We start from the raw sequence: 23479 nt of genomic DNA, 5'->3' as shown, positions 1-23479 counted from the left end.
TAATTATTGTGGCCATAAATAGTCCCTGTATGTTTTAAAATTCACCTGCCCATTGAAGTCTATGGTGGTTCGCGCAAATTTTTGCAGCGGTTCGCAAAACCAAAATCTGATGTTCGGGCCATCTGTACACCTTAGAAGGAACAACAGCAAAGATGAGGACATTATACAACAGAGTCAGGAGTTAGGACTGAGATTTCTGGCCCGGGGGTAACCACTACCATTGATTAATAGAGTTGATAGAGACTACTGTAGGGCCAGATCCTCCTCAGATGTGAATCAGTTGAAAGACAGGGAGGAAAAGACTGAGTAAGACTAGGGGGGGGGGGGGGTGAGAGAATGCTAACATCCCCTTTATCTCTGAATTCTCCCCAATGGTGAAAAACAATCTGTACCTCAATGTGTAGAAACTGGGGTAAATTGAAAGAATCTCCCAAGTTAATGGACAGAATTCCTAACAGACTCTTGGTTACCTTCCATAGAGCCAAAACCATTGTGGATCTACTTGTAGAAAGTGAGTGTAGGGCACTGTCAGGAATGGTGGAATTACCTCAGCGGCGGAAAGCAACGCGACCGCCGCTTCCACGTCTGACGTCATGGCGGCTGTCGCCGCATCGTCGCAGGCATCGCTTGTGGCCTCCGGCAGAACAGGTCTCTCTGCCGCGCATCGGGTCAGGTCGGCACGCTCGCGCACGGAACGACTGGACCTTTATGGACTTAGGAGACAAGTCAGCTGACCGGCCGGTCAGCTGACATCTGGCTGCTGTTCTCCTTGCTGATTGGTGGAAGTATTCTGGGCGGGACGCTTGGAATTGCCTTCCTGCATTTAAGCGTAGGGATGTCACTAGTTCATTGTCTGTTGTTGCTGAAACTTCGCAGTGAAAGCTCTCAGACCTTAGTCAGATCCATGTGTGCTTGAACCGGCAGGACCCCGGGGATTCACACTTAGCTTAGGATTATTATTATTACTGTATTTGATTATTACTGTGTATTACCTTTGCCTGTACCTCCGACTACTCTCTGCCTATCGATTCTGTACCTCTGTCAATCTGATCTGTTGCCGACTTCTGTCTGAATACTCACTCTGATTTTGCCTTACGATTCTGTACCTCTACCTGACCGCCCTGTTACCGACTTTGCCTGTATGACCACTCTATTGTTAAGTGATAGCCCCTATCACTGAAGGGCTATCACTCTCTAGTGCTCTGATATATCACTGTGCACCCAAACAAGTGTGATCACACTTTGAATAAAATACTGACTATTGTGCTGATAGAGCTCGTTCTGATCATCAGATACATCACTGATCATTACATAACAACAGACCAACATTATGGAGGCTTTATGCCAGCAGGTCCAGGCCTTAACCACAGCAGTGAATCAGTTAACCACCACTGTTAGCTCACAACAGGCACAATTGAACCTTTTGTCTGATGCTGTGCGTACTTTGCAGGGCCCTGCTTCGTCAGCGCCTCCCACTCATGTCTTGGAGCCCAAGATGGCCCTCCCAGTAAAATTTTCAGGAGATAGATCAGATTTTAGAAACTTTAGAAACAGATGCATGTCTTATTTTGAGATGAGACCTATTGCATCAGGTACAGAATTACAGCGAGTAACTCTGATTAAAACGTTGTTACATGGTGATTCGCAAACCTGGGCGTATAGTCTTCCTGACGGACATGAAGCCTTGACGTCCGTGCAGGAATTCTTTAAGGCCACGGCAGTCATATATGATGACCCCGACATTGTCGCCTCAGCAGAGAGGAAGCTGAAAAATCTTCGTCAGGGCCACAATACTGTCGAAGATTATGCTTCTGAATTTAAGAAGTGGGCAGTTTCTTCCAGGTGGGAACATTTTGCTTTATTGGATCATTTCCTAATGGGGTTGTCAGAGTCAGTATCAGACGTTATGATTAGCCATCCAGATCCTAAGTCATTAGATGAGGCTATCACCTTGGCTATCAAAATCGATCGTAGATTTGGGTACCATAAGCAGGGCAGAACTCGTGCTTCTCCTAAGGCTGTTTTTTCCACTCCCTCGGTCACGACTAGTACTGATGAGCCTATGCAAATAGGTCACTCCAAACTATCAGAGACTGAGAAAACTAGGAGAAGGAAGGAGGGTCTTTGCCTATACTGTGGGGAGAAGGGTCATCTTGTCCAAAATTGTTGTAAGAAGTCGGAAAACTTTTCCGCCTAGGTGTAGTGGGAGGTACTACCCTAGGCAAACCTGTTTTACCTCAAAAGAATGCTAAAATGTTATTACCTTGTTCGATTACATGGGGGAATCAAGTCTACTGTACCCAGGCCTTTATTGATTCAGGCTCTGTAGCAAACTTCATTGATTTAGATCTAGCCTCAAAATGGAATATTCCAATTCTCTCCATGGAAAGGCAGATCTATGTAACCGCTATCGATGACTCTCCCCAACAGAACAAGCAACCGCTCTCGCAGACCCCTCTCCTCACCTGTCGTGTGGGGGTTCTGCATAAGGAAGAAATACAATTTTATGTTTTGAACATGTCCTCTTCTACTATTGTCCTTGGTCTCCCTTGGTTACGTAAACATTCTCCTCAAATTGATTGGAACACAGGGCAATTACTGGCCTGGTCCCCAGATTGTCAAAAACACCGCATACTCAGATGTTTTTTGCCCACGCTCTGCCGATAAACTTCCTCCTCACAGAGAATTTGATTGTCCCATAGATTTAAGGCCCGGTACCATGCCTCCCAGGGGACATTTGTACAACCTCTCAGGTCCAGAGCAGTTGGCCATGAAGAATTATATCAAAGAGAACCTCGAGAAAGGTTTCATTCATCCCTCTAAATCACCGGCTGGGGCAGGATTCTTTTTGGTTAAAAAAAAAAACAGGTGGACTCCGTCCTTGTATCGACTATAGAGCTTTGAACAAAATAACCATCCCGAATCGCTACCCCCTACCGTTAAGAGGATTTTTTTTCACAAGTATCTGGGGCCCAACTGTTCTCCAAATTAGACCTGAGAGGGGCATACAACTTAATACGTATCAGACAAGGGGACGAGTGGAAAACGGCCTTCAACACACCCGACGGGCACTATGAATACGTAGTAATGCCCTTCGGGTTGTGTAATGCTCTCGCAGTGTTTCAGGAGTTGGTGAATTAAATTTTCAGAGATGTACTGGCCCGGTTCGTTGTTGTCTATTTGGACGACATTTTGATTTTCTCTAGGAATCTCAAGGAATACAGGGAGCATGTTAAATTTGTATTGAATAAGCTTAGACAAAATTGTTTGTACGCAAAGATTGAAAAGTGTTTGTTTGAAGTCTCTGAGGTCCCTTTGGGTTACATTATCTCCACTACTGGCCTGTCCATGGATCCTAAAAAAGTCTCTGCTGTGTTGGAGTGGCCTCAACCCTCCGGTTTGAAGGCACTCCAAAGATTCCTGGGGTTTGAAAACTATTATAGAAAATGTATTAAAGGGTTCTCTGCTGTGGTCGCCCCCTCACTAACCTGACAAAAAAAGGGGCAGATGTCTGCAACTGGTCTGAGGAAGCTTGTGCAGCATTTTCTCAGTTAAAGACATTATTCTGTTCTGCCCCTATCCTCAGACATGTGGAGGTAACCCGTCCTTTCATTGTGGAGGTAGATGCCTCTGAGATAGGAGTGGGGGCTGTTCTGTCTCAGCATTCAGGGATTCAGGGACGTTTGCACCCATGCACATTTTTCTCTCGCAAGTTTTCATCAGCAGAGAAAAACTATGACATCGGTAACAGGGAGTTGTTGGCAATTAAAATGGCATTCGAGGAGTGGCGTCATTGGTTGGAGGGAGCTGAGCACGTGATTACGGTTTATACTGATCATAAGAATTTGGAGTACATTGAAGGGGCTAAGAGGCTTAACCCAAGACAAGCTCAGTGGGCACTCTTTTTCTCTAGATTCAAGTTCATAATAACTTATAAACCGGGTAACAAAAACATCAAAGTAGATGCATTGTCCCGTAGCTTTGATTCTGAGACAGTTCAGCCCTCAGCATTTAGTGGTGGCAGCCACTGAACCTCAGGAGGATCTGACAACCACTCTGGGGTCTTATCAACAAGACTCTCCTGAGGGGAAGCCTGATAATCACCTGTTTCTGCCACTTCATCTGCCTCTTCATGTCTTACAACTATTTCAGTCATAAGAATATGGGACACCCTGGCATAACCAGAACCCAGGAGCTGTTGTCTCGATGTGTGTGGTGGCCGTCTCTTAAGAATGACTGCAAGGAGTTTGTATTGTCCTGTTCAGTTTGTGCTTGGAGCAAAGCTTCCAGGCAAGCCCCTGCAGGGACATTGCAACCTTTACCGGTGCCTGCGGAGCCTTGGACTCACATCTCCATGGACTTTGTGGGGGAACTCCCCAGTTCTGAGGGAATGACCATTATATGGGTAGTAGTGGACCGTTTCAGTAAAATGGTTCATTTTGTGCCCTTGAAATAACTTCCCTCTGCTCAGGAACTTGCTGACCTATTTATCGTCCACATTTTCTGGCTACATGGGAAACCGGTGAATGTGGTTTCCGACAGGGGAGTTCAGTTTGTTTCTAGATTTTGGCGAGCTTTCTGTCAGTCATTGGGTTTGACCTTGTCTTTTTCTTCGGGTTATCACCCCCAGACGAATGGTCAAACTGAAAGAATGAACCAGTCCCATGAACAGTTTCTGAGATGTTATGTGGCTGATGCTCAGCATGAGTGGGTTAAGTTCCTTCCCTTCACAGAATTCGCACATAACAATCTTAGGAACTCGTCCTCAGGCTTTTCACCTTTTCAGGTAGTCACAGGGAGATCACCTAAATTCACTCCATTACCTGTGAGTAATTCCCCTTTCCTGCATTGAAAGGATGGCAAGAGTAATTAAAAAGAATGTGGGCCATGGTGAAAGTTAATCTGGAGAAAGCCTTTGAGGTTCAAAAAAGGCAAGCTGATAAGAAGTGATTCCCTGAGTGGGTTTTTGCACCAGGGGACATGGTCTGGGTCTCCACCCGTCATATTGCCTTAAGACAACCTTCAGCCAAGTTGGGGCCTAGATATATTGGTCCATATCCCATTAGTGAAAAGATTAATGAGGTGGAATACAGGGTGGCACTTCCGGCCAATATGAGGAGTGTAAAATCTTTTCATGTTTCATTGTTAAAGCCTGCTGTGCATGTGGATTCCTCCCCCCCCCCCCTGTGGTGATTGATGGGGAGCCTGAATATGAAATTGAGGAGATCCTGGATACTCACAGGGTGCTGAATTCTGTGCAGTATCTGGTCCACTGGAAGGGTTATGGTCTTGAGGAAAGATCATGGGTTCCTGCCAAGCGTCTTCATGCTGAGGAATTAAAACAACAATTTCACTCATTACATCCTGAGAAACCATTCTGGGCATGTCCAGAGTCCACGCTTGGGGGGTAGTGTCAGCATGTCTGACGTCATGGCGGCTGTTGCCGCATTGTCGCAGGCATCCCTCGCGGCCTCCGGCAGAACAGGTCTCTCTGCCGCGCATCGGCTCAGGTCGGCACGCTCGCGCATGGAGCGGCAGGACCTTTATGGACTTAGGAGACGAGTCAGCTGACCGGCCGGTCAGCTGACATCTGGCTGCTGTTCTCCTTGCTGATTGGTGGAAGTATTCTGGGCGGGACGCTTGGAATTGCCTTCCTGCATTTCAGCGTGGGGATGTCACTAGTTCATTGTCTATTGTTGCTGAAACTTTGCAGTGAAAGCTCTCAGACCTTAGTCAGATCCATGTGTGCTTGAACCGGCAGGACCCCGGGGATTCACACTTAGCTTAGGATTATTATTATTACTGTATTTGATTATTACTGTGTATTACCTTTGCCTGTACCTCCGACTACTCTCTGCCTACCAATTCTGTACCTCTGTCAATCTGATCTGTTGCCGACATCTGCCTGAACACTCACTCTGATTTAGCTTTTCGATTCTGTACCTCTGCCAATCTGATCTGTTGCCGACTTCTGTCTGAATACTCACTCCAATTTTGCCTTACGATTCTGTACCTCTACCTGACTGACCTGTTACCGACTTTGCCTGTACGACCACTCTATTGTTAAGTGATAGCCCCTATCACTGAAGGGCTATCCCTCTCTAGTGCTCTGATATATTACTGTGCACCCAAACACGTGTGATCACACTTTGAATAAAATACTGACTATTGTGCTGATAGAGCTTGTTCTGATCATCAGATACATCACTAATCATTACAGGCACAGAGACAGCCAGATTAGCTAACACATTCCAGACCACAGGTAATTTTAAATGTGGCAAATGTAACCACTGTGCTCAATTCATACCAGGTAAGAGAGTCTCTCTGGTTGTGAAACTTTTGTGATTAGGGATTTTCTGCCAGTCTGTGTTCACTGTATATGCAATCCTCTCATCTCTGTGACTGATTTTATACAGAGATGATGACACGCCAGCTCTGTACACGTTTTCAAGAGCATGTAAACTTACATAAGACCAAAAAAGGAGCAAGCAGGCTAATTCAACACATGGCAGATGAACACGGGGTAAAAAAAAATCCCTCCTTAGGTTCACAGGTTTGAAAACTGTTGATGTGCCCCGGAGAGGAGGGGATCATGAGACATTGCTAGGACAGGAGGCGGCTACATATATTTCACTCAATAAAGCATGCGGACCTCTGGGTTTTTATGAGGGAAATAAGATATTTTGATTTTTGGAATGTTATTGAATTGTTTTTTACCCTGCACTATTTTGATTGGATCGTGTAGGGACAATATAACGATCTAGTTCATTGTACTGTTATGCTTGCTTGTTATGCATTCCTTTCACATCTTTTAAATCAGTAATTCTTGTTAGGAATGCCCGCTTTTGATTTTATTAATGTTGTTTATTCTTTCTATTTTCAGGTAGTTCCCCCGGAGGTTTAATCACCAAGTGTGATTGTCCCCATGGCAACCAGTGGCAAGCGGCTGCTTCCGCATTGTGCACAGCCAAGGAAAGATCCGTCATGACTTGTTACTATGGAGACCACATGCCACCTGACCCAGAGGCCCGCTCATGTGACCCCAGCCCAGCAGACACAGCACACGGATTGTGCGAAAGCCCTAGATCCTGATTGGCCACAGTGGCTGATGACACGCACCCTGAAGGGGCGGTCCCAATCCCCGTGCAATATAAACCAGGGGAACAGCTCTTCTGTTTATCCATGTGCCTCTAACAAAGCGGGGAGACTCATGAAACAGCTGTTAGACCGTCCCTTTACTTTCTTTTGCTGTAACTTTATGTACCGGATGGAATTACACTTTGGAAGCATTCGCACCGGTGCCCAGTGCTTTACTCTAATTGTGCTACTCTTGAAAAAAGATATCTCTAATTGGACCAATTAGAAAGGTTAATCCATGCTACTACTATTTTCATACCTCCCAACTTTTTGAGATGAGAAAAAGGGACACTAAAGTCACGCCCCCGCCACGCCCCTTACTCACGCATGCCATAAAGATTTCATAAGAAAAACATGTTATATAATTCAAACCACGCTGGTCCTTTCTATCCTGGTTAATTTTCCTTCATAGTAACATTTTAAAATTAGTAATATCAATTTAAAGGCTGAGAATAAAGTCTAGAGTCAAACACATTTTAGTATAGAAATATATATATATATATATATTTATATAGAAAGAGGGAAAAGAAAGAAGAAAGAGCTATATAATAATAACTACCATATATGCTCAGACCTTGTGTATAAGTCGATCTCTTGTATAAATTGACCCTAATCTCTGATTGTCTAAACCTGGGATTTAATGACTCTAGTATAAGTCTACCTAGTAAAATTACTGGTTCCTCTTGGGGACCAGGAGGGTTTAATGGCTGCACCGTAAAAAGTATTGCAAACAATAACTCTTCTTGCTCCCCAATTGCAGCCAGTAACCCTCCTTGTCCCAAAGTGCAGCAATTATCCACTCCCCCTTTGTAAGCCATGTAACTGTGCAGCCAGTATCTTTCACCCCTCCCCACCAAGTAATCAGAACAGGCAGCCTATATCTGTCTCTGTTCCACTCCATAAGAACAGTAATCCATGTTAGGCCTGAACAATTTTAGGAAAAATTGAATTGAGTGATTTCTGTCCAAAATCGCAATTTCGATTCAATTCATGATTTCCTTCAAATCAGGCACTGTTCCCCTCCTCTGCGTGCCTCTGTCACCGTCTCTCTTTGTGCCCCTGTGTGTCCCCTCTGGGTCTCTATCTTGCCCCCTTTGTGCTCCCTCTGTCTCTTCTGTGCCCCCGAGCTGCAGCAGTGCTGGACATACCTTCCAGCAAGAGTCCAGCGATGCCCAGTCTATCCACTTTGTCTCCTGCAGGCTCTAATGCATGGCATACTTCCTGTATGTCAAGTGACACACAGGAACCAGGAAGTATGTACGAGAGTCAGCAGATGGCAAGAGAGGATGGACAGTGTTGGACTCATGTGGAAGGTATGTCCAACACTGCCGATGCTGCGGGCCTCACGCGTCAGGACTTGGGGTAAGTTTTATGCCGCTTCTTCAATCTCCCTCCATGCAAAAATGACGAAATCACAGAAATTGCTGCTTTGACTATTCTGAAACTGTGACCTTGGTTATCGTGATTTCGGTTTAATTTCGATTTATCTTTCAGGCCTAATCCATGTGAAATGTATCTGCCTCCCGCATCCCCCCTTCCCCAGAATCTTTTATGCAAGGTGTGCCAGGATGAGGAAAAAGGGGTCTTCTGTATAATAACCACAGTAGAGTAATAGCAGTCTGTGCTTTTCTGCCAACAGACTTCTCTCTGTACCCCCATTATGTGCATTTCCATAGCAGAGTGAGCCACATGGGAAGCCTTCACCAGGCTTATTTTTCCTTGCTTCTGCTCCCACCTCTTGCTATACCCCCCATGCTACGAGCCGTGGTAGAAGCCACATCAATGCCGGGTTCCGTGTCATGTGACCTCCTCTCGTGTCCTATGTGCTCATGCTGTTTAGCATAATCAGTGTCCCTCTGGCTGCCATGACATTGGCAGCTGGAGTGAAGCTGATCACACTAACCAGCATGAGCGCATAGGATGCAAGAGGAAGACACGGCACACAGCACTGAAAGGCTTCCCCTGCGGCTCACTCTGCAGTAACTAACATAGGAAGATAGAGCTTCCCCAGCTATGCATCAGAAATGTAGGTCTGACTCACATATAGGGCTTGATTCACTAAAGCGTGATAACTGTTATCATGGCCGCACTATGCACTTCACACAAGTTTTGCTGCGTTTTTCCGTGCAAAATTTTGCGAGAGCGCACGCTAACACTAATTTTTGCATGTGTTACCCTTTGCTTTCACGCTAAAATTCACGTTAGCACGCCATCAAGAAAATTTTGCGCTTGCAAAACTTTACGCGAGAAAATGCTGCAATGCACTGTCTCAGTTCTGCTCATATCTATCCACTCATCCATGTCATCAATTCTAACCACCTACTACCCTTCCTTCCTCCATTCCACTTCTCTTATCTTGTCTCACCTACATACTGTGCTTATCTCCAGAACTGCTTATGGATCTCTAAACTATTGTATCATCTCACTATGTCAGCCCTTCAATGTCATGATATACCCCCTCCACTCCACATCTATCCTAACAGGCGGTATCGTATTTGTATATCTCATAATGTTTGTGGAAAAGTATTCTGAAATGAAGACTGTCTTGCTTGATAATGTGATTTTGTAATGGCAAGGACATGATACCTGAAATTGTTCTGTGGGGAAATGATGTTGGAACTTGTAGTGTGGGTGACATTATACCTACGGTTATTATTTGAGTTGCATAGTGGCAGCATGTATTACATGGCACATGGTTTATATCATATGGAATGTGTTCAATGTTTTTTCTTCTTTAAGAGGTGACAAAATGTATTGCCGGGGGTGAAAAAAGGCTAGAAACAGCCCTGATTGCACCAATGTCTCTACCTCTATGCTATACATTTTGTTGGCCTGCAAGTTTGCACTTTTGTATGTAATGATTGTGTTTGTAATATATTAATTTATTTAACCAAGTATTGGGTGCTGTAATTGAAGCAGTCCTGTTTCACAACAATGTACCTCAAAACCAGACAGGATGAAAACAGTATTTATGCCTCCAGGAGGAAAGCCTTATTTATGTCACCAAGAAGACAACTATATATTTGTGTTAGCAATGGAATTGCTAAAAAATGTGTGGCAAATGTATCATAACCAAGCTACAGCAAGTTGTTCTGAAAAATAAATCACTGATCCTTAATCCCTGGCCTTTGTTTCCAAGTATTCTCCAGTTATGGTGATTTATGTTTTTTGTTATCTGTACCAATGAGTGCATTTTGTGCGTATCCTGTTATTGCCAAAATGTTTGGATTCATCATTGACCAAAACGGTTGATTTTTTTTTTTAATCTTTTTATTGTTTATCAAAACGCACAACAGCAACACAAAACAACCCATTGACAGTACAAGACATATTTAGGTTATATCAGGCTATATCACAGAGATATAAAAGATTATACAAAAGCAAGTAAATAGACATATAGGCATTTAGTAGCATGAAGAATATACAGGATTGCATCATAAGCTGACCAAGTCACACACATTAAATCTATGGACCAGTATGAAATCCCAGACCGGGGCTACACAAAGCATCACAGAGGTGTGGAAGAACCACAAGCATGTATTTGAATATCTATCAGAGGGAGTCCTCGATGCTGGGAGTTGCATCTAGATTATTAATAGAGGAACCAGTACATTGTAACCAGGGCTTCCAGACCTTATCCAATGAGGAGCCCATCCCTCTCGCCAACCAGGTCAGTTTATATAACGGAAGAGAAGTATTAACTAAGTGCATCCATAAAGTGAGACGGGTTCAGAAGTTTTTTCTACTCTAGAGCAATGGAAATTTTGTCATAAAAGAACAACAGTCTAACCAAAAAAAAATGTTTCTCTTTTTAAGGACCAGTCCTCTTTCAATCACAACAGACAAGACTTATAAGAGGACACAACAGGAAGACTCTTGGAAGATGCTTGGATGAGCTGCAGTTCCAAGTCATATGCTTAAAAGAACCTGGGTTGTGACCACGCCTCCAACAAACATCACTCACACCCCTCCCCCCCCTTTGGATATTGTAACAGGAGTAAAGTATATCTGGTGAAACCAGTGCAGTTGAACCAACTTATCTCGAGAGCAAATTACCATCTTTATATACAGTATGTGTCCTCATAGTCAGTCCATTCCTCCCCAGAAATCTCTCCCCCTCTCATAATGCCACAGTCTTAGCTAGTCTATGAGCATATTCATAGTCAGCAAGACTGGAGCAGAACCTGGATATAAGGCTTTCCTTATGTAGCAGCCAGCTTTCCACAGTGCCCGGGACCAGGTCAGCAGTCACACCCCCACATTGCATGCCTGAGGTGACAGTACCTGAATCGGGAATGCCTAGGAAGGTGAAATTCCACTACCATTAGAGACCACGATTTACAATGATTATTATGGTACAAGTGGTGAATATATTTACCCCCCTCCGGATCCAGAATCCCCCATCACTAAGGGAAGCAAATTCTGACAAAGTCGGATTGCACCATAGTGGGGAACTCAGCAATCAGTTAGAACCCTCCTCTCCAACTAATTTCCTCGCTTTATGATACATTTTAAGAGAGTATTTTCACATGTTTGTGCCTTCAGAGGCAAATGCACCATTTCCTTACATGACATCACATAACGTCTCACAAGAGTATGAAACTGCTGAGTGTTTAGTTCCCTGTTTTCATGCAAAATATTTTTGCACATATTGTATTTTACTGATGTTGTATTACTTTAGGCCTTCTTAAAGGGGGCTGCATCACCAACAAATAAAAAAACTGTCAATAGATAGTGCCTCAAATCTATATGTATACCCGTTGTTTATCTTTTTTGTTTTGTTTTTTCTAAAACAGGTCCCTATACAGTCACTATCCCCAGTGGCTGCATAGTGTGTACTGGTAAAGGGCTCTGCCTTTGACACAGGAGACCAGGGTTTGAATCTTGGCTCTTCCTTTTCAGTAAGCCAGCACCTATTCAGTAGGAGACCTTGGGCAAGACTCCCTAACAATTTTACTGCCTATAGAGCATGTCCTGGTAGCTGCAGCTCTAGTGCTTTGAATCCGCCAGGAGAAAAGTGTGATATAAATGGTCTGTGTCTATATGTCCCCCATTTCTATTTGTACCTAGTTTGGGTGCCTTTGCCTAACTTTGAGGAGCGGTGCAGTGCCAGCAGGATTGTGGGAAGGTTTTCTTCTTAACTACATATAAAGCATGTAAATTACAGAGAGCTTCCTATCGATAACATGAAGACTATGAACAAAAGAAGGTAACTGAATCTCCCCAACTATTTGAAAAGTTTACACAAGTGGTTCTCAGACTGTGTGCTGCGAGTACTTTCCAGGGGAGCCGCAGCTTCCATCCCAGTTACTGCCGTCTGTTATATTGCTTTGCATTGGGGCTTACAGGGGCCTGGGGGGAGCAGCACACACTCCAGCACTCTCCATACTCTCCGCACAGTAGAAGAAAGGTTCCAGGTTCCTTTGGCTTTCTGTCACGATACCCAATAAATGCCAAGTAAACTCTCAACAAACGCACAATATGTGGTAGCACAGCGTTCAACCAGCCAATGCAACAATCTGTAAGATGCCTGACGAGGAGTCGGAAGAGTTTGATATACAGTACAGACCAAAAGTTTGGACACACCTTCTCATTCAAAGAGTTTTCTTTATTTTCATTACTATGAACATCGTAGATTCACACTGAAGGCATCCAAACTATGAATTAACACATGTGGAAGTATAGTACATAACCAAAAAGTGTGAAACAACTGAAAATATGTCATATTCTAGGTTCTTCAAAGTAGCCACCTTTTGCTTTGATTACGGCTTTGCACACTCTTGGCATTCTCTTGATGAGCTTCAAGAGGTAGTCACCTGAAATGGTTTTCTTTTCACAGGTGTGCCCTGTCAGGTTTAACAAGTGGGATTTCTTGCCTTATAAATGGGGTTGGGACCATCAGTTGCGTTGTGGAGAAGTCAGGTGGATACACAGCTAATAGTCCTACTGAATAGACAGTTAGAATTTGTATTATGGTAAGAAAAAAGCAGCTAAGTAAAGAAAAACGAGTGGCCATCATTACTTTAAGAAATGAAGGTCAGTCAGTCCGAAAAATTGGGAAAACTTTGAAAGTGTCCCCAAGTGCAGTGTCAAAAAACATCAAACGCTACAAAGAAACTGTAGATCACAGAACAGAGGCGCCAGCAGGATAAAAACATATATTAAAAGTTCTAAAAATGCTATGGAGGTAGCAGTAGACTCACCTCCCGAAAGCAGACACGTAACAACTGTCTGACAAGCATCAAAACACTTATTTATAAATACCCCAAAGGTGCGATGCGTTTCGCAGGCAAAGCCCGCTTCCTCAGGCAATAGAAGGGGATCACAAACAGTAGCTCGTGTAGGACGGGTTTAGCGCCTCTGTTTGTGATCCCCTTCTATTGCCTGAGGAAGCGGGCTTTGCCTGCGAAACGCGTCGCACCTTTGGGGTATTTATAAATAAGTGTTTTGATGCTTGGCAGACAGTTGTTAAGTGTCTGCTTTCGCGAGGTGAGCCCACCACTACCTCCATAGCATTTTTAGAACTTTTAATATATGTTTTTATCCTGCTGGCGCCTCTGTTCCGTTATCTACATATAAAGTCCACCCCTAGTGGAGGGGTGCTAAGCCCTACTTTTCCTGTACTACAGAGAGCTACTTTTTCATCCTGAGTGAGGACAGGACTAATCTCCTCACCTGCCTACACAGTGGTTGCCTTAGTGGTAACCCATGTTTGTGAGTATATTTACCTCACTTCACTAACATTCCACATTGTCCAGTGCATACTACACTATATTGGGCTCTCGGTGTCCCTTTGTCTTAGCTACAAAGAAACTGGCTCACATGCGGACCGCCCCAGGAAAGGAAGACCAAGAGTCACCTCTGCTGCGGAGGATAAATTCATCCGAGTCACCAGCTTCAGAAATTGCAGGTTAACAGCAGCTCAGATTAGAGACCAGAGCATTGCCTCACAGAGTTCTAGCAGCAGGCACATCTCTAGAACAACTGTTAAGAGGAGACTGTGTGTATCAGCCCTTCATGGTAGAATATCTGCTAGGAAACCACTGCTAAGGACAGGCAACAAGCAGAAGAGACTTGTTTGAGCTAAAGAACACAAGGAATGGACATTAGACAAGTGGAAATCTGTGCTTTGGTCTGATGACTCAAAATTTGAGATTTTGAGTCATCAGACCACCGTGTCTTTGTGCAACGCAGAAAAGGTAGACGGATGGTCTCTACATGCCTCTTTCCCACCGTGAAGCATGGAGGAGGTGTGATGGTGTGGGGGTGCTTTTCTGGTGACACTGTTGGGGATTTATTCAAAATTGAAGGCATACTGAACCAGCATGGCTACCACAGCATCTTGCAGCGGCATGCTATTCCATCTGGTTTGCGTTTAGTTGGACCATCATTTATTTTTCAACAGGACAATGACCCCAAACACACCTTCAGGCTGTGTAAGGGCTATTTGACCAGGAAGGAGAGTGATGGGGTGTTGCGCCAGATGACCTGGCCTCCACAGTCACCAGACCTGAACCCAATCGAGATGGTTTGGGGTGAGCTGGACCGCAGAGTGAAGGCAAAAGGCCCAACAAGTGCTAAGCATCTCTGGGGACTCCTTCAAGACATGGTGACTACCTCTTGTAGCTCATGAAGAGAAAGCCAACAGTGTGCAAAGCAGGAATCAAAGCAAAAGGTGGCTACTTTGAAGAACCTAGAATATGACATTTTCAGTTCTATCACACTTTTTGGTTATGTACTATACTTCCACATGTGTTAATTCATAGTTTGGATGCCTTCAGTGAGAATCTACAATGTTCATAGTCATGAAAATAAAGAAAACTCTTTGGATGAGAAGGTGTGTCCAAACTTTTGGTCTGTACTATAGACAGTCAAAGAGCAGCAACAATCCAATGCACCGCATGAAAGAGTCCTCGGGATTCAGTGTACAAATGCTGCCATGTGCGCTTTGCAAGAAGTAAAAGAAACACTGGAAAAGAAAACTTATGGTCAAACAATTTCCCACACATTCAACACACGTGTCTCACAAGCAGTGATTTACGTTCAAAACATTTCCCACACTCAGCACACGAATAGGGCTTCTCACCTGTGTGGGATCTCTCATGTTTGACGAGGTTTCCTTTCTCTCCAAAACATTTCCCACACTCAGCACACGAATAGGGCTTCTCACCTGTGTGGGATCTCTCATGGCTTACAAGGTTTCCTTTCTGCACAAAACATTTCCCACACTCAGCACATGAATAGGGCTTCTCACCTGTGTGGGATCTCTCATGGCTTACAAGGTTTCCTTTCTGCACAAAACATTTCCCACACTCAGCACATGAATAGGGCTTCTCACCTGTGTGGGTTCGCTCATGTTTTTTGAGGTCTCCTTTCTCTCCAAAACATTTCCCACACTCAGCACACGAATAGGGCTTCTCACCTGTGTGGGATCGCTCATGTTTTTTTAAGTCTCCTTTCTCTCCAAAACATTTCCCACACTCAGGACATGAAAAGAGCTTCTCAACTGTGTGGTATTTCTCATGTTTGACAAGGTTTCCTTTATGTCCAAAACATTTCCCACACTCAGCACATGAAAAGGGCTTCTCACCTGTGTGGGATCTCTCATGTTTGACGAGGTTTCCTTTCTCTACAAAACATTTCCCACACTCAGCACACGAAAATGGCTTCTCACCTGTATGGCATCTCTCATGGCTTAAAAGGTTTCCTTTCCACCGAAAACATTTCCCACATTCAGCACATGAATAGGGCTTCTCACCAGTGTGAGATCTCTCATGGCTGACAAGATTTCCTTTCTCTCCAAAACATTTCCCACACTCGGCACACGAAAATGGCTTCTCACCTGTGTGCGATCTCTCATGTATTAAAAGGTGTCCTTTATCCCCAAAACATTTCCCACACTCGGCACACGAAAATGGCTTCTCACCTGTGTGCAATCTCTCATGTTTGACAAGGCTTTCTTTCCATCCAAAACATTTCCCACACTCAGCACATGAATAGGGCTTCTCACCTGTGTGCAATCTCTCATGTTTGACAAGGCTTCCTTTCAATCCAAAACATTTACCACACTCAGCACATGAAAACGGCTTCTCAGCTGTGTGGGATCTCTCATGGCTTAAAAGGTGTCCTTCCCGCCGAAAACATTTTCCACACACAGCACATGAATAGGGCTTCTCACCTGTGTGAGATCTCTCATGATATAGAAGGCTTGCTTTGGATACAAAACATTTCCCACACTCAGCACAGGAATAGGGCTTCTCACCTGTGTGAGATCTCTCATGATATAGAAGGCCTGCTTTGGATACAAAACATTTTTCACACTCTCTACATGAATAGGGCTTCTCACCTGTGTGGGATCTCTCATGAACAACAAGATCTGATTTTTGAACAAAACATTTCCCACACTCAGCACAAAAGGGCTTCTCACCTGTGTGGTATCTCTCATGTCTTAAAAGGTGTCCTTTATGCCCAAAACATTTTCCACACACAGCACATGAATAGGGCTTCTCATCAGTGTGAGATCTCTCATGATATAGAAGGCTTGCTTTGGATACAAAACATTTCCCACACTCAGCACATGAAAAGGTCTTCTCACCAGTGTGGAATCTCTCATGAATAACAAGATCTGATTTTTGAACAAAACATTTCCCACACTCAGCACATAAAAAGGGCTTCTCTCTAGTGTGCGATCTCTCTTGATCGGAAACCAGGATCTCTGCAGGAGACTCTTGCCCAGTGACATCATCATCCGTTGTACAGTCTATGGATACAGAGAGACGAGTCTCTGAGAGATTCCTGATGCTGGGACTCCGCACTGCAAATAGAGAAACATCATCACTTCCTGTTAGAGAATTCTGAGGGGAGTAAGAATTATCATTAGGGATGGACAGTGAGTTGCTCAGAATTCCAAGTTGATGAAAAGTTTATGCAGATTAGAAATGAACCAAGGGCAGCAGCTGCACATTTGCATATAGCAATTGTAGAACCAATCATAAGGAAAAGTCTGGACACCAGATAAGCTGCAGATCACCTGGCCTCTGAGGAAGCAAGCTCATCTCGTGAAACGCTGTGTTTTTTGTTTATCAGTACGTTTGGATGGGGGAAGAAATAAAGTGGTGATCTGCAGCTTATCTGGTGCCTGGACTTTTCCTTCTGATTGGTTCTATGATTGGTGTCTGGTTGTCTGGAGGCACAGTAAGTCACCTGACCACCCCAGCCCCCTATAGGCTGCAAAGTAGCATCAGGTGCTGACTAATTCCCTTATCTTCATTGCACATTTGCATTAAATTGGCATACAGTCAATGCCAGGAAAGGAGCTGCTGCTGATACAGGGACAGTGTTAGAGAGGCTGTAGTGTGATATAGTGCTGTGTAGCAGTCAGTGTAGGGGGACGAGCTGCTGCTGCTGATACAGGGACAGTGTTAGAGAGGCTGTAGTGTGATATAGTGCTGTGTAGCAGTCAGTGTAGGGAGAGGAGTTACTGCTGCTGATACAGGGACAGTGTTAGAGAGGCTGTAGTGTATTATAGTGCTGTGTAGCAGTCAGTGTAGGGGAGGAGCTGCTGCTGCTGATACAGGGACAGTGTTAGAGAGGCTGTAGTGTGATATAGTGCTGTGTAGCAGTCAGTGTAGGGGGAGGAGATGCTGCTGCTGAGACAGGGACAGTGTTAGAGAGGCTGTAGTGTGATATAGTGCTGTGTAGCAGTCAGTGTAGGGGGAGGAGCTGCTGCTGATACAGGGACAGTGTAGAGAGGCTGTAGTGTGATATAGTGCTGTGTAGCAGTCAGTGTAGGGGGAGAAGCTTCTGCTGATACAGGGACAGTATTAGAGAGGCTGTAGTGTGATACAGTGCTGTGTAGCAGTCAGTGTAGGGGGAGGAGCTGCTGCTGCTGATACAGGGACGGTGTTAGAGAGGCTGTATTGTGATATAGTGCTGTGTAGCAGTCAGTGTAGGAAGAGGAGCTGCTGCAGATACAGGGACAGTGTTAGAGAGGCTGTAGTGTGATATAGTGCTGTGTAGCAGTCAGTGTAGGGGGAGGAGCTGATGCTGATAAAGGGACAGTGTTAGAGAGGCTGTAGTGTGATATAGAGCTGTGTAGCAGTCAGTGTAGGGGGTGGAGCTGCTGCTGCTGATACAAGGACAGTGTTAGAGAGGCTGTAGTGTGATATAGTGCTGTGTAGCAGTCAGTGTAGGGGGAGGAGCTGCTGCTGCAGATACAGGGACAGTGTTAGAGAGGCTGTAGTGTGATATAGTGCTGTGTAGCAGTCAGTGTAGGGGGAGGAGATGCTGCTGCTGAGACAGGGACAGTGTTAGATAGACTGTAGTGTGATATAGTGCTGTGTAGCAGTCAGTGTAGGGAGAGGAGCTGCTGCTGCTGATACAGGGACAGTGTTAGAGAGGCTGTAGTGTGATATAGTGCTGTGTAGCAGTCAGTGTAAGGGGAGGAGCTGCTGCTGCTGCTGATACAGGGACAGTGTTAGAGAGGCTGTAGTGTGACATAGTGCTGTGTAGCAGTCAGTGTAGGGGGAGGAGCTGCTGCTGATACAGGGACAGTGTTAGAGAGGCTGTAGTGTGACATAGTGCTGTGTAGCAGTCAGTGTAGGAAGAGGAGCTGCTGCAGATACAGGGACAGTGTTAGAGAGGCTGTAGTGTGATATAGTGCTGTGTAGCAGTCAGTGTAGGGGGAGGAGCTGCTGCTGATACAGGGACAGTGTTAGAGAGGCTGTAGTGTGACATAGTGCTGTGTAGCAGTCAGTGTAGGGGGAGAAGCTTCTGCTGATACAGGGACAGTATAAGAGAGGCTGTAGTGTGATACAGTGCTGTGTAGCAGTCAGTGTAGGGAGAGGAGATGCTGCTGCTGATACAGGGACACTAGTAGAGAGGCTGTAGTGTGATATAGTGCTGTGTAGCAGTCAGTGTAGGGGGAAGACCTGCTGATGCTGATACAGGGACAGTGTTAGAGAGGCTGTAGTGTGATATAGTGCTGTGTAGCAGTCAGTGTAGGGAGAGGAGATGCTGCTGCTGAGACAGGGGCAGTGTTAGAGAGGCTGTAGTGTGATATAGTGCTGTGTAGCAGTCAGTGTAGGGGGAGGAGCTGCTGCTGCTGATACAGGGACAGTGTTAGAGAGGCTGTAGTGTGATATAGTGCTGTGTAGCAGTCAGTGTAGGGGGGGGGGGAGCTGCTGCTGCAGATACAGGGACAGTGTTAGACAGGCTGTAGTGTGATATAGTGCTGTGTAGCAGTCAGTGTAGGGGGAGGAGCTGATGCTGATAAAGGGACAGTGTTAGAGAGGCTGTAGTGTGATATAGAGCTGTGTAGCAGTCAGTGTAGGGGGTGGAGCTGCTGCTGCTGATACAAGGACAGTGTTAGAGAGGCTGTAGTGTGATATAGTGCTGTGTAGCAGTCAGTGTAGGGGGAGGAGCTGCTGCTGCAGATACAGCGACAGTGTTAGAGAGGTTGTAGTGTGATATAGTGCTGTGTAGCAGTCAGTGTAGGGGGAGGAGATGCTGCTGCTGAGACAGGGACAGTGTTAGATAGACTGTAGTGTGATATAGTGCTGTGTAGCAGTCAGTGTAGGGAGAGGAGCTGCTGCTGCTGATACAGGGACAGTGTTAGAGAGGCTATAGTGTGATATAGTGCTGTGTAGCAGTCAGTGTAGAGGGAGGAGCTGCTGCTCCTGATACAGGGACATTATTAGAGAGGCTGTATTGTGATATAGTGCTGTGTAGCAGTCAGTGTAGGTGGAGGAGCTGCTGCTCCTGATACAGGGACAGTGTTAGAGAGGCTGTAGTGTGATATAGTGCTGTGTAGCAGTCAGTGTAGGGGAAGGAGCTGCTGCTGATATAGGGACAGTGTTAGAGAGGCTGTAGTGTGATATAGTGCTGTGTAGCAGTCAGTGTAGGGGGGGGGGGAGCTGCTGCTGCTGATACAGGGACAGTGTTAGAGAGGCTGTAGTGTGATATAGTGCTGTTTAGCAGTCAGTGTAGGAGAGGAGCTGCTGCTGATACAGTCACAGTGTTAGAGAGGCTGTACTGTGATATAGTGCTGTTTAGCAGTCAGTGTAGGGGGAGGAGCTGCTGCTGATATAGGGACAGTGTTAGAGAGGCTGTAGTGTGATATAGTGCTGTGTAGCAGTCAGTGTAGGGGGAGGAGCTGCTGCTGATATAGGGACAGTGTTAGAGAGGCTGTAGTGTGATATAGTGCTGTGTAGCAGTCAGTGTAGGGGGAGGGGATGCTGCTGCTGAGACAGGGACAGTGTTAGAGAGGCTGTAGTGTGATATAGTGCTGTGTAGCAGTCAGTGTAGGGGGAGGAGCTGCTGCTGCTGATACAGGGACAGTGTTAGAGAGGCTGTAGTGTGATATAGTGCTGTGTAGCAGTCAGTGTAGGGGGAGGAGCTGCTGCTGCAGATACAGGGACAGTGTTAGAGAGGCTGTAGTGTGATATAGTGCTGTGTAGCAGTCAGTGTAGGGGGAGGAGCTGCTGCTGATATAGGGACAGTGTTAGAGAGGCTGTAGTGTGATATAGTGCTGTGTAGCAGTCAGTGTAGGGGGAGGAGCTGCTGCTGATATAGGGACAGTGTTAGAGAGGCTGTAGTGTGATATAGTGCTGTGTAGCAGTCAGTGTAGGGGGAGGAGATGCTGCTGCTGAGACAGGGACAGTGTTAGAGAGGCTATAGTGTGATATAGTGCTGTGTAGCAGTCAGTGTAGAGGGAGGAGCTGCTGCTGATACAGGGACAGTGTTAGAGAGGCTGTAGTGTGATATAGTGCTGTGTAGCAGTCAGTGTAGGGAGAGGAGATGCTGCTGCTGAGACAGGGGCAGTGTTAGAGAGGCTGTAGTGTGATATAGTGCTGTGTAGCAATCAGTGTAGGGGGAGGAGCTGCTGCTGATATAGGGACAGTGTTAGAGAGGCTGTAGTGTGATATAGTGCTGTGTAGCAGTCAGTGTAGGGGAAGGAGCTGCTGCTGCTGATACAGGGACAGTGTTAGAGAGGCTGTAGTGTGATATAGTGCTGTTTAGCAGTCAGTGTAGGAGAGGAGCTGCTGCTGATACAGGGACAGTGTTAGAGAGGCTGTAGTGTGATATAGTGCTGTGTAGCAGTCAGTGTAGGGGGAGGAGCTGCTGCTGATACAGGGACAGTGTTAGAGAGGCTGTAGTGTGATATAGTGCTGTGTAGCGGTCAGTGTAGGGGGAGGAGCTGCTGCTGCAGATACAGGGACAGTGTTAGAGAGGATGTAGTGTGATATAGTGCTGTTTAGCAGTCAGTGTAGGAGAGGAGCTGCTGCTGATACAGGGACAGTGTTAGAGAGGCTGTAGTGTGATATAGTGCTGTGTAGCAGTCAGTGTAGGGGGAGAAGCTTCTGCTGATACAGGGACAGTATTAGAGAGGCTGTAGTGTGATACAGTGCTGTGTAGCAGTCAGTGTAGGTGGAGGAGCTGCTGCTGATACAGGGACAGTATTAGAGAGGCTGTAGTGTGATACAGTGCTGTGTAGCAGTCAGTGTAGGGAGAGGAGATGCTGCTGCTGATACAGGGACACTAGTAGAGAGGCTGTAGTGTGATATAGTGCTGTGTAGCAGTCAGTGTAGGGGGAGGAGCTGCTGATGCTGATACAGGGACAGTGTTAGAGAGGCTGTAGTGTGATATAGTGCTGTGTAGCAGTCAGTGTAGGGAGAGGAGATGCTGCTGCTGAGACAGGGGCAGTGTTAGAGAGGCTGTAGTGTGATATAGTGCTGTGTAGCAGTCAGTGTAGGGGGAGGAGCTGCTGATGCTGATACAGGGACAGCGTTAGAGAGGCTGTAGTGTGATATAGTGCTGTGTAGCAGTCAGTGTAGGGGGAGGAGCTGCTGCTGATACAGGGACAGTGTTAGAGAGGCTGTAGTGTGATATAGTGCTGTGTAGCAGTCAGTGTAAGGGGAGGAGCTGCTGCTGCTGCTGCTGATACAGGGACAGTGTTAGAGAGGCTGTAGTGTGACATAGTGCTGTGTAGCAGTCAGTGTAGGGGGTGGAGCTGCTGCTGATACAGGGACAGTGTTAGAGAGGCTGCAGTGTGATATAGTGCTGTGTAGCAGTCAGTGTAAGGGGAGGAGCTGCTGCTGATACAGGGACAGTGTTAGAGAGGCTGTAGTGTGATACAGTGCTGTGTAGCAGTCAGTGTAGGGGGAGGAGCTGATGACAGTGATGACACCTGAGTTCGCTGAAAATGGATGCTGGTTTTTGGCGGATAATTCTTTGTGTTTTCCGCACATGACGGCCAGCTGGCAGCAGTTACATAGTTATTTGGGTTGAAACAAGACATACGTCCATCGAGTTCAACCAGAAAATAAAGTACAACACCAGTCTACTCCCTCACATAACCCTGTTGATCCAGAAGAAGGCGAAAAACCCTTACAAGGCATCGTCCAATTAGCCCTAAAAGAGATAAAATTCCTTCCCAACTCCAGATGGCAATCAGATAAAATCCCTGGATCAACACCACTGGGCATTACCTAGTAATTATAGCCATGGATGTCTTTCAATGCAAGGAAAGCATCTACGCATGCCCGTTTCTAGGGCCGTGCCGCCGCCCTCAGCGCTGTTGGGAGGGGGGCGCTGTAATGGAGGGAGAAGCCGGAGCAACGGGGAGGGCAGCCTGACCTCTCCCTCCCTTCCTCTACTCTCCCGGGCCGCCCTCCGTGCTCCCTCCTCAGATGCTGAGTGAGCAGGAAGCGCTGTATACAACTCACCTCTCTGCGTTCCAATTGCCACTCTCTCGCCGCTAGTCTCCTCTCTGCATACACGCTGATACACACGCTGCTTCCTGTTTAGCCGGAAGCAGCGTGTGTATCAGCGTGTATGCAGAGAGGAGACTGACAGCGAGAGAGTGGCGATTGGAATGCAGGGAGGTGAGTTGTATACAGCGCTTCCTGCTTACTCTACATCTGAGGGGGGAGCACGGAGGGTGTCCCGAGAGAGGAGAGGAAGGGAGGGAGAGGTTGGGCTGCCCTCCCCGTGGCTCCGGGTCCCCCCTCCATTATGGGGGGCAGCTACCTAATCTAACCTATACTGGGGGGCACCTACCTAATCTAACCTATACTGGGGGCATCTACATATCTAATTAACCTATACTGGGGGGCAGCTACCTATCTAACCTATACTGGGGGGCAGCTATCTAATCTAACCTATACTGGGGGGCAGCTACCTAATCTAACCTATACTGGGGGGCAGCTATCTAATCTAACCTATACTGGGGGGCAGCTACCTAATCTAACCTATACTGGGGGGCACCTACCTATCTAACCTATACTGAGGGGCACCTACCCATCTAACCTATACTGGTGGCAGCTACCTATCTTACCTATAC

At 46.0% G+C, this 23479-nt stretch overlaps 1 protein-coding gene across 1 annotated transcript in view; it reads right to left on the bottom strand.

Moving 5' to 3' along the window:
• Positions 1-23479, bottom strand: part of LOC137537135 (uncharacterized) — a 171530-nt gene that overhangs the window by 61509 nt on the left and 86542 nt on the right. The window contains exons 11-12 of the mRNA XM_068259265.1: positions 15156-16951; positions 5241-5328 (exon numbers count right to left, since the gene is read on the bottom strand). Of these exons, the coding sequence (XP_068115366.1) occupies positions 5241-5328; positions 15156-16951 (1884 nt within the window). The remainder of the gene's footprint in view (positions 1-5240; positions 5329-15155; positions 16952-23479) is intronic.

Source organism: Hyperolius riggenbachi, chromosome 10 (genome assembly GCF_040937935.1).
Source record: "Hyperolius riggenbachi isolate aHypRig1 chromosome 10, aHypRig1.pri, whole genome shotgun sequence".
NCBI lineage: Eukaryota > Metazoa > Chordata > Amphibia > Anura > Hyperoliidae > Hyperolius > Hyperolius riggenbachi.
The sequence above is the reverse complement of the archived record's forward strand: the minus strand, read 5'-3'. Positions and strand labels throughout refer to the sequence as shown.